Raw genomic sequence first — 10,822 nt, 5'->3', positions numbered from 1 at the left:
ACGTTGTACTGTAAGAACAAGAAATATAAAGAAATGTAAAGAATTGTTATTGCATCTATCGAATGATCAACAGCTTTATGAAAAGTATTAAGAATTATATTTAAATTTAATTGATTAAAAATATAAACTAGAGAGATTTGGTGTAACTCATATTTAACAGTTTAAAAACTTAAAATAAATAATTTATCTTTTTCTAGTCCAAATTCATTTATTAAAATTTCCTTATCAATATGTTTATAAGAATATCAATTTCACGTTTGTAACATATAATGAAAAACGAATTTATATATATTATATTGCAAACCAAACTTGCTTGAACACATTTTGAATTATTAGAGTATTACAGGGCATTGCTGTCACTTTCGAACTCGCTGTCTGTTGCTTCAATTTTCCGATTTCATTCATCTACTACTGTATTACTGTCTGCATCACTGCTTCAATTTTCTACATCGCTAATTTCCCCACGTTTTTAGATATGTAATTCAAAATCAAATTCATCTTCACTCGAGCTAATTTCATTTCTGAAATCTATTTTTTACAAAGTTCGAAACTTAAAATCGGTCGATGAAAAACTCGAGGGTTAATGTATATGATATCTGCCAAAATAGAAGAAAGCTTAAATAATAACGCAATATATAATATAATAACTTTGGACATAAATTATGTGATACATTTTATATCACAACTGCATTTTTAGTCCGTGCATCTATTATTTTCAACATATACTGAGCATGGTTGGAATGCATAATAATATAACCAAATGTTTGGTCTTTCGACGTGTTTAGTATTTGTCAATCTCAAATTTCGGACTTTCACGTTAACATACACAAAACTGCAAACAAGAGATTACTGGAATCTTGATAGCTACGAAGTAGAAAATTGTATTCCGTCTGTTGAGCGTTATTCATAGATCCCAAAAGGTTTCAGTCAGAATTACATATCTGTTACTTATCTACGCACAATTGTAAATATATTTCTTTATTTTTCTTTACTATTTTCCCCAACTGTTTGCAGTGGCGTTTCAAACTGTTAAGTCAGCTAGTTAAGCGCGATTAGGCACGTAGGATCTGAAATACTGTATCACAGGCCCACATTATTCGCCGAAGCGTCGGCTGGACTGTGTGTGCGAACAGTGACTCTCTGCCAAGTTGTTTAACCGAATACAAATTGAACCATTCTGTAATATTTTTCAGTCCTAGCAATATATAAAATATTTCGCAGGAATTTAAATGAAATAAAAAATAGTATCGTGTAATTTAAGGAATAATTTTATTCATTTTGTTCTCAGTGCGTGATTGTGTAAAAAATATGTTGAGACATCCTGTATATTGAATATTTTTCACAACATATAATTCGAATAATTTTGTACCAGTTTGAAATAACTTCGCGGAGGCTATCGTGAAATTTTCCGAAAGTGAGAAATATTAATTGAGAGCCACCGACAGGAAGCAACGATTTCTGTAGTCTATTGACACTGGTTCGAACGGTCATACAATAGCTCCAAATAACCCGAGTTTCAGATAAGTTGCAGATAATTGTCTGAGAAATAATTATTGGTTCTGTTCGAAATATCAGATAGCAGGGTGCTCGAGTGGAGGAAGAGGGCCATGTGCATTTATTTTCTGCATCGCTTCTCCCCTGGGGCCTTGGCTAAACATTCGGATAGGCCATGATGTTGGGGGTGTTCTCGAGGCTAATGCGAACCGCTTAAGAAAGCACTACGAACCCTCGTTTTGAGAACAAGTCGAATAAAATATTCTAACACGTCTGCTATTGTAATACTTAGCGATCGGTTCTACTACAATCAATTTGCCATTTCATATGATTCTTCAAACTGTTTAATTAATCTATGTTTAATTAATCTATCAATATCAGGTGTAACATTACAATATTTACGCTAGAAAACGGTATTCTTCTTATAAAAATAGAGAGAGAATATCTTTAGTTATTCACATTAAATATAATCCCTGCATAGTTGGTATAATGTCATGGATTACAATTGATTATTAACGTGTATATCATCGATTTGCAAAAACGAAGCAAGGAGTACATTCATCGCCATTAAAAGCAATAAACAGTTGTAAATAAGATTGTCTGAACATTGTTTAAATTGTAAATGGAATACGACTAAAGAAGTACGTCATAAAAATTGAAAAATAAAATTTAAATAACACTCGCAGGAAGATTAAGACATTTTTAAAAAAGGGACAGAGTTACAAGAAGTTTATAATCATATTTAAGAAAATATATAATTGTTCAATTGAAAAGAGCAACCAAAATCGTTAACACGTAATAAATTTCTTATATTTAATACAATATGTCTGTGAAAGTTGGTGCATGAATTGTGGGGGTGTGTCTGTTAAGGGCTCAAATCTAATAGTTGTATCATATACAGGGTGTTCGAGAAAAGCCATCTAATATTTATATGATGCGTAGAACACACTATATTTATTCTTTACTATATTTAGTAAAGAAAATCTTAGTAAACATAGATAAAGAGCTGAACTGTTTGTGAGATATAAACATTTTTGTTTGCTAGCATTATGATTAATTTAGTTCCTTCCAATGCATGCAATGTTTACTTCGATTGTGAAAGTCATCAATGTTATACAGTTAGAAAGTACTTAACACAAAAATGGTAGATATGCATTTTATGAGTGGTAGTGTTAATGGAAGTCACAATGTCTTTACATGAAAAAGTTTCTTAATCAAAAAGTTCCCTCTTGGAACCACATAGTTAACCATAATGCTAGCAAATAAAAATGTTTATATCTCACAAATGGTTCATCTTTCTATCTATGTTTACTAAGACTTTTTTCACTTTGATGAGTGCTAAAGACAGTAAAACAAATCTATTCAAAGAATGCAAAATTGGAAGCTCCTCTACTGATATGCTGTTCCAAATTTTTGTATTTATATATATACGTGTAGTAGCAGTCTGTAACAAAGGGGATGGCAGATAACGATGAGAACATTACAGTAATCAACAGTAAGGACTATTTGTACCTTCTAGACAGTACTCTTAAAAGTTTGCGACATATAGAGAAATTATTATGTCATATTAAATTGTATAGGCAGATACAATAGAAGCTGCAACTATAAGCAGGATTTCACTACCCCATAACACGTATTGAACAATACCATCGTATCCTCTTAAGCCACTGTAAAATTTCTCTTTGTGGTAATTTTTCTGCTACTTTTCGTAATCGTAATCCAAGCAACTTATTGGACTACGTTACATTAGAAAAAATATGTATAATAAAATAGAAGCGATGAAAAGTAACTCGAGCGTTGAACTGATGAAAGTGGTGAATTTACGCGCCATCTTAGTAACCTGACAATAGCTCAGACGATCAATTCGTCATCGACTTAACGGCGACAGTGTCCACACTTGAATAATCCTTAACGGTAAATTTTTCACAATCGATCACCTTTAACTAAAACCATCGACCAGAAAATACCCGCGATTTTTGAACTCGACAGATCCGTCGGAACGCTTCATCTTCAGTTTCTTTACTGTTCATCGACACAATTCAAAAGTCTTCTCTTCCCCACGTTCGCGGCGCGCTGTTGAACAAGTAGAGCGCTGCATGTTCGAGGGACGAATGTGGAAACCGGCCTAACGAAGCTACGTGTCGTGCAGCCAAACTTTTAACGGGACCTTGGTCAACGCCTTGCCGAGGAAGTCCTTGAAATACTTGGCGATGCTCGCGCTGGCCGCTGGTCTCATCTCTTCGATTATCTCCTTCGCGTTCTGGTTGAGGAACTGGTTCATCGCCTGGCCGATCACGTTGTCGCCGTTCAGCTGGTCGATCACGCGGAATCGCGCCCTACCAAGGCTGAAGTCGACCAGCATCCGCGTCACTTTCAGGTAGCGCACACCGTCGCGGATCTCCTCCGCGCCCTGCACGCGAGCGATGGCCAGGACGTCACCTGGAAAACGTTTTTTTCCGACGATCTTTAAACGGCTATCTGTGCAAGAAATTTCGTTGAAACGTCTCTTTTGGAATTATTATAAATATATTCCTAATGAAACTAGTAAAGCACGAAAAACCGTTTCTAACAGCGGCACGATTACCAAAACTAAATGTGGAACTATATTTTTATCTTTAAGAGAACTACTTTTCGCATTATTAAAATTTCTAGCGGTACAATATATTTTAGAAATAATTTTCCAAAAGCAATACGTTCACTTATAGTTAATAAGTGTTGACGCTGAAAATAAGTATCATTTGTAATGAATAAACGTAAGCGTAATTTATTAATAAACATGGAGTCCTTTCTCGATGTCCCTCGTTTCAAGATTGCTCGACTCACCAAAAAGCGCCCAAAATTCCCCGTGACTCTGAATGGGGAAGAGTAACACGTTTCCTACCACCTCGTAGCGACCTTCGAGCTCGATCTTTGGGAACGCCAGGTGAAGGTCGAGCCTGTAGCTCTGCAGGTCGATTCGCGTCTTGCTAATCGAGTAGTTCCCCGCGCCTATCACCGTGATGTTGGTGAACAGCGCTTTGACGCGAACGGCTCCTTGACCGTTCTCCATTCCGAGTTCAGGGATGATCAACGGTTCGATCGGAGACAGATCCAACTCGGGAATACCTGGGGAAGTGTTCTTCTATACAATGTAGACACAATTAGTTGTTCAGACGATCAGAACGCTCACGTCTTGGACAGTTGCGATCAAATAATTTCTTGTTCGGTTTATGGAATTTGATAAATAATCTTTGATCGAAGAATAGAAAGCAAAGGCGAATCGTTAATTATAATTTGGAGTTTAATTTTGTTTTTCTACACATTTAGTTATAATATAAATATACATAATATATTGTATCCTATCATGGTGTTGCTAAAATGAGGATTTGATTGTTTTGATCAAGTTTTTGTAGAGTTCTGATAATTTTTAAAATATAATTAACCAAATTATTTGTAAGTAACAATTTATTTTTGTCGTATTTATGTAATATTCTAAATTTCTATTTCTGTTTATAAGAATGACAATTTTCAGTTGAATGGAATTCGAAGAGAAATTTGGAAGAAAGGTAAATACAATATAGAAAACACTTAATGTTACGGAAGGGCTCGTAGTTTATATAAGGTCTACAAGTAGAATGAAATTGCACGCGGTAATTAATTGCAAGTTACATAAACACTAAAACCTAGTAACACCAATGCTCAGGAATCTGTTACATAAATACCTTTGCTTAATATTATATATTTAATTTCATTCTTTGAACAATAAATTCACCTCGCATTCCATATCAATGTCAAGAAATTAGTTTTTAAAATTTACCCTGATCCTTTGCGCCTTGCAGCAAGTCCAATTTTGTAGTATTACTTTGAACATTTATTCAAGTCAGTCGAAACAAAATTTGTTTCTAAATTCAACTTAAAAAAATTCAAACGAATTTGTACTCACCCTTCAGTAAATATGGCTGTAGATGGTTCAACGTCTTCTGAAAACACGTGTCTATTTTAGGATCCGACCTTCTGCATGGTAATATGTATTCGGCTGTGGAAATTGAAGAATTTTTAATAAACCCATTCGAAAAATTCTCAAATTTGCCTGACAATTAACAGATCCATGAAATTTTTCAGTCACGCGATGGCGACTTCGATTGTCAGGTGAACACGCGTTTTTCTATTTCCTGTATCTTTATGCAACCACTCTCACTCCCAATGCGTTTGAAAAATTAATCCAATTTGACGACGGTCTTTCAGCGTCAATAAATTTATAATTGATAGATTTTCTATTTCATTTTTACCATTTTTAATGGTATTAAAAATATTTTAAGCGCACGATCGTTATGGTTTTGCACTTTAAATGTGAGACTCGATAAGAAATTATGCAATTAGAAATTATGTTCCTAGAAAGCCTTTTCTTTGTTACGCTCGTTGCCTTCAATCGTTATAAAGTTGTTTTTAATATACCTGAGGAATTTTTTATTTGTTTAATAGATGCACTATGTGCATAATAAAAAAGAAATGACGAAACGAATGATTTTTACGCGGGCTTAGAATTGAATAATAATAAGTTTCATCCTAGTTTTGCATTACAAGATATACACATATGTATTTAAAGGAAAAAAGTGGAAATTTAATTCTACCAAATGAACAATTTCTTTTTTTAATTTTTATCTGCAATAGATATCACAGATTTGGATGTTTGAAGCTTCGTCTTAAACTTATTCTGGAAACTTGTTGATACTTTTTATTATTCACGTCATTGTCAAGGTCCATAGAAGGCCCAAAGCGTGTTTTATTCATAAAAGTGCAGCATACTATTTGATTTGTAATTTATCAGTCCTGCCACACAATTTCCTTCGACGCACGTGGAATTCTTGAACTAAAATTTGTATTTATCTTATAAAACTACAAAAAGTTTTTTAAACACCGCAAATAATTCTTCAAATATAAATTTTTACACGATCAATGATTAATTTATCAAAGTTCTGCTGTCTTTTAAGGAAGTTTCCGTAAAAATTACAACTGAAAGGAGTTATGAAAAAATTCTTACGTCATTAATGAGTTACAAGCTTAATGCCATTAATCAACGATACGTTCGTAATTCGTGGTTGTATAATACACAAAAGACAGTAACAAATTTCAGCTGGAAACGAGTACCCAATTTAACTTAATCGAACTCTGTGCTCAACTATCATTTCGTTACAATGCAATTTTCTCGGAGTAGTCAGCACAATTTATTTCCGTTTAACGTAGAAACCGTGTCTCCCTCGACGAATGTCTTAAATCTGAGAACGAGCGCCAATCAGAATGATTATGTTGACGTAACATCAGTTGGGAAAATTTACGACGTTTAAACTTCGTCACTTTCTTTTTCTTTCTCTTCCACCACAAAGAAATACTTTTAGAAAACGAATGGATTCTATATTGCGTAGGAATTTACCAGTTTCATTGTTACTTTCGTTCAACTAGAACGTTTTTCGTTTATTACTTATTAAGCAATTGAGGTGAATAATAATGAGAGTCTCTTCTGCGTTGCATTCATAAATTCTTGTCTGGATAAGAATCGATAGCGAGATCTGACAGATTGATATTGCAATTTTAATTATGAAAACGGATAAGCGGATAAATAAAGAAAATAGTTAAACTTCTGTTCAAGACTCTTTTTTTGCATTTGATATTAATATTTCTTGAATTATTTTAAAGTAAAAACAATCATTTCTCTTACAAAAACAGAAACCATCGATAAAATTATTAAACAGGCGCCATGTTTAGTTCGTACAATTGAAATTCTACTGTAAATATTTTTTATTGTTACGATATATGTTTGTTGAATATTTTTAAACATAATATTATGGATAATTAGATTGTTAAAATAATTTTCTTTTAGTTTTGCGAAAAAGAACGAGAGACAATTTTTTAAAATTATTTTTCAATGCTGTTTCTCAAGAGAAATCGGTACTTTTTGTTGAACAATTTCAAATTAATTGAAATGTTATAAATAAATGAAAAAGTATCAGAAACTACAAGTGAAAGAATTAGAGAGAAAGAGAGAACTTGTTTAGAAAGGTGGAGTTTAAGGAACACGGAAACGTTTGTGATTTGAACGCGTGCAATGTCACGAGTGCAGCATATAACTTTATCGTTTCTCACAGTAGACAATGGAGGAACATACCCGACGAAACAAATTAAAGAAATTTTAATTCAGCCAACCGTCAACTTATCCGTATAGATTATAAATTTTTCATAAACAATTATCATCGATAAATCCTATCCTAAATATATAAAAAAATCTAATCAAATCATATTTAACAAAAGTCAATTTTTATTTTATACTTTTCAAATCTAAATTTTATTATACCACCAATCGCATCTCGAACCATCGACCCATTTTAAAAATAAAAAATCAATTACACATGTCTCATTTGATACTGAGATAAATCATAAACATTGTCCAAATAATATAGAAGAAAAGGCTAGTAACCAAATTCAAGCGAATTAATATCAAAATCTTGATTTAAATACAATTACTCTATAATATTATATTACACCAAATTTAATTTCTGTTTCCAGCATTATCGTTCAAATTCGTACGAAACGCACCAATTAAAAAATTGGACTAAAAGATACCGTCATCAACCGGCAGCAGATATTTATTTAGGTGCGCGTGCAAATTACGAACGGACGGACAAGAGCAACGAGACCCACAGTCCCACCATGGAATCTGGACCATCCGATGCACCGTCCCAGTTGCGTCCACTTCCAAGCTTTCACTCTCGTGGAACCGCGGCTCGAAGACGAGCGTGCCTCACCTCGTCGCTAGACGTCGTCGTAATACCGGCCGCGCTACCACTTTCTCTGCCCGATTACCGCCGATCCACGGGCTCCGTTATGTAATCTCTGACATAACCTTCGCCACGGCATCGAAAGCCGTTACGCCATGCCCGCCACCATTATGTCGGAGCAATGCTACGGCCCGATAGTTTGGCGTCTCGAGTCGCTCGTTTCAACCGGACACCGCGTACGATCCTGGAATTCTAACCGGACCCCTTGTCGAAACGGAACCGCTGGTGTTACGTTGCCCCGCGTTCAGGGATTGCGCGATTCGTCTTTGGTCGATTTTCTATCCGCGAGCGCCCAGGAGGACCGCGAGCTACAGTGCGAAGGAGTTGCAACGCTTTGGAACGCTCGAAGGCGCTCAGCTGCTTTCAGTTCGACGCTTTACGGGCATCTCGATTTTTCATCGTCAAGAGAGATTTTTCCAAGTTTTTGGATGGACCTATCGATTGCGATTTTTTTGCGAGGAAATTGTTTTTGGGTTAAGTGAATTGAAGTACGAGTACTTAGTAGAATAGTTGATAGAAGTTTAGGAATTACTAAAGCATTTTGTAGATTCTAGAAGGGGGATAGGGGATTTTGGATATTTTTGTGATCAGTAGCTTTTACTGATTTTGTACGAGCAAATATTTGGTAAAATATAAGATACAATTCTATGAATAATTTAGAAGATGAATAAATTTTGGTCGACTGTAATATTTTTAGACGGTATACTTCAACTAATTTTATCAATAATTGTATCTTGAATAACCTCCGTTAAAGCCTTCGAACTTATTCAAACGCCTTAATTTGCATTAAACACGCAAGATTTAAATCAAATTTGCAAATTGAAAAAGGATTCCAATGTTCTCTCTTGAAACCGGACACTTCGCCCAGCGATTCCTCCTCCTCGACTTACGAGCAGAAAACAACGTCGAATCTGCCTTGCAAATCCATCCTCAAGAGCAACATACGCGAAATCGCGACCTTCGTGTCGTCTCGCAACAAAACTAGAGAATTCACGAATGTTCTATGACTCTTTGGTTCGCCAGTTGCATTTTCCTCGACTCGTACGTCGAAAGAGAAAGTGTCGAACAAAACACAATAAGGAATAAGCGAACCTAAATCCGTCCCACCACCTACACTGTCCCGTTTCATTCAACGATCGTCTGAATTCTTCATAGATAAAAAAAAACAACGTCCAATAAATAATTCTCGCTATTTCGTCGAAGAAACGAAAATTAATCGAGAAACGACAGAGACGGTTGGCGAACAGCGGGGAGCGCCAAGTAATACAGTGTACTTCCGCGACATAATCGTTTCCCACAATTGAAATACGCGCGGGAAGAGAAAGGCAGATACGCTCAATGGTTGTAAAAGGAAAATACGAGAAATAATTACTCGCTCGTAACGCGATTTAACTTCATTCTGCGCCGGTTACGTGTGCGATATTAAGTAAAAATTTTTCCCTCGGATCACGCAACACTTGTCGATCTTCGTTTAATCATCGCGAAGCTGTGAAATCTGTTATCCTTAAATCTTCGCATAATTGATAGCCCCTCGATTTTCTACGGAATCAAGAAAGTGGTTGCATAACGGCACTCGTCGTATTTTATACGAACTCAAATTGTATATTAATTTATAGACTATCGTCGTTGACATCGTTTCGTGTATCGAATCGACAGAATTCTCACAAGATCGTGACGACACGTGTGCACGAAGAATTGACTTATCGAGGAAAGGCTTACGGGTCTGAAAATCGGGCTCGTTCAGCGTGGAATTGTTTTCTCTCTTATCACACGACACTAATCCTCCGGTGAACAGTCCAACAACCACCGCGCAGAGTATCCTCCGCTGCAGGAGCATCCTGGAGGACGAGTTTCGTTTCGACCTCGATCGAGGTCCACTGACGTACGAAAATTTCACGTTCACGTGAACGAACTTGGTACTGGCCAATTGTTTTCTTTTTTCTCGAAAGATTCGAGCGTTCAACGATTTTGATATCCTTGGTTGTTGCTGGTTAAAGCAGAGTTTAATTGTTTCCCCTCGAATGCACTTGTCTTTTGTAGCCTGTGTCCGAGTACACTGATTCACTTTGTATTCGTGACGGTAATTTTTGGTTACATCACTTGACGAGGACACGAGATAGAAGTAGTGATGGATCAAGGTTGCGACTAGGTAGATCGAGTCTCGTAAACTAAACACGGGCTCCTTCATATTCAGTCTTATATGCGACCGGCTCCCCTACTCTAACGACTGTCTCTGTTCGGTTAAACGCCATCGCAGTTCCGATTCTTTCTATGTCTCGCAGGTGCAAGTGGCGCGTTTCCCTTCGCGATGTTGGACGTTGGTTTTTAAGGAGTGAGTTGTTTGAATTAATTTTTACTATATTATTTTTGCACATTAATCTAGTATTCTGTTTGTTTTGTTTTAGTGATAATGGTATTTTTTTTGATATTGCATTGGGTGCTCTAACATTTGATAGAGCATTGGGTGCTCTAACAGTTCCGCATTTTTTAGTTTACTCTAATATTTCGTTGATTTT

General features: G+C 35.7%; 2 protein-coding genes across 3 annotated transcripts in view; both read right to left on the bottom strand.

Moving 5' to 3' along the window:
* Hs6st (heparan sulfate 6-O-sulfotransferase) overlaps positions 1–10,822 on the bottom strand; it is a 209,845-nt gene that overhangs the window by 105,676 nt on the left and 93,347 nt on the right. The window lies entirely within an intron of this gene.
* On the bottom strand, positions 3,613–10,204 carry LOC143430604 (protein takeout). Its single transcript, XM_076906956.1, has 4 exons — positions 10,026–10,204; positions 5,417–5,509; positions 4,318–4,599; positions 3,613–3,933 (listed from the first exon to the last, which is right to left on the bottom strand). Exons 1-4 carry the CDS (start codon positions 10,141–10,143, stop codon positions 3,629–3,631), a joined length of 798 nt encoding a protein of 265 aa, XP_076763071.1. The 5' UTR covers positions 10,144–10,204; the 3' UTR covers positions 3,613–3,628.

The sequence above is a fragment of the Xylocopa sonorina genome, chromosome 15 (genome assembly GCF_050948175.1).
Source record: "Xylocopa sonorina isolate GNS202 chromosome 15, iyXylSono1_principal, whole genome shotgun sequence".
Lineage (NCBI taxonomy): Eukaryota > Metazoa > Arthropoda > Insecta > Hymenoptera > Apidae > Xylocopa > Xylocopa sonorina.
The sequence above is the reverse complement of the archived record's forward strand: the minus strand, read 5'-3'. Positions and strand labels throughout refer to the sequence as shown.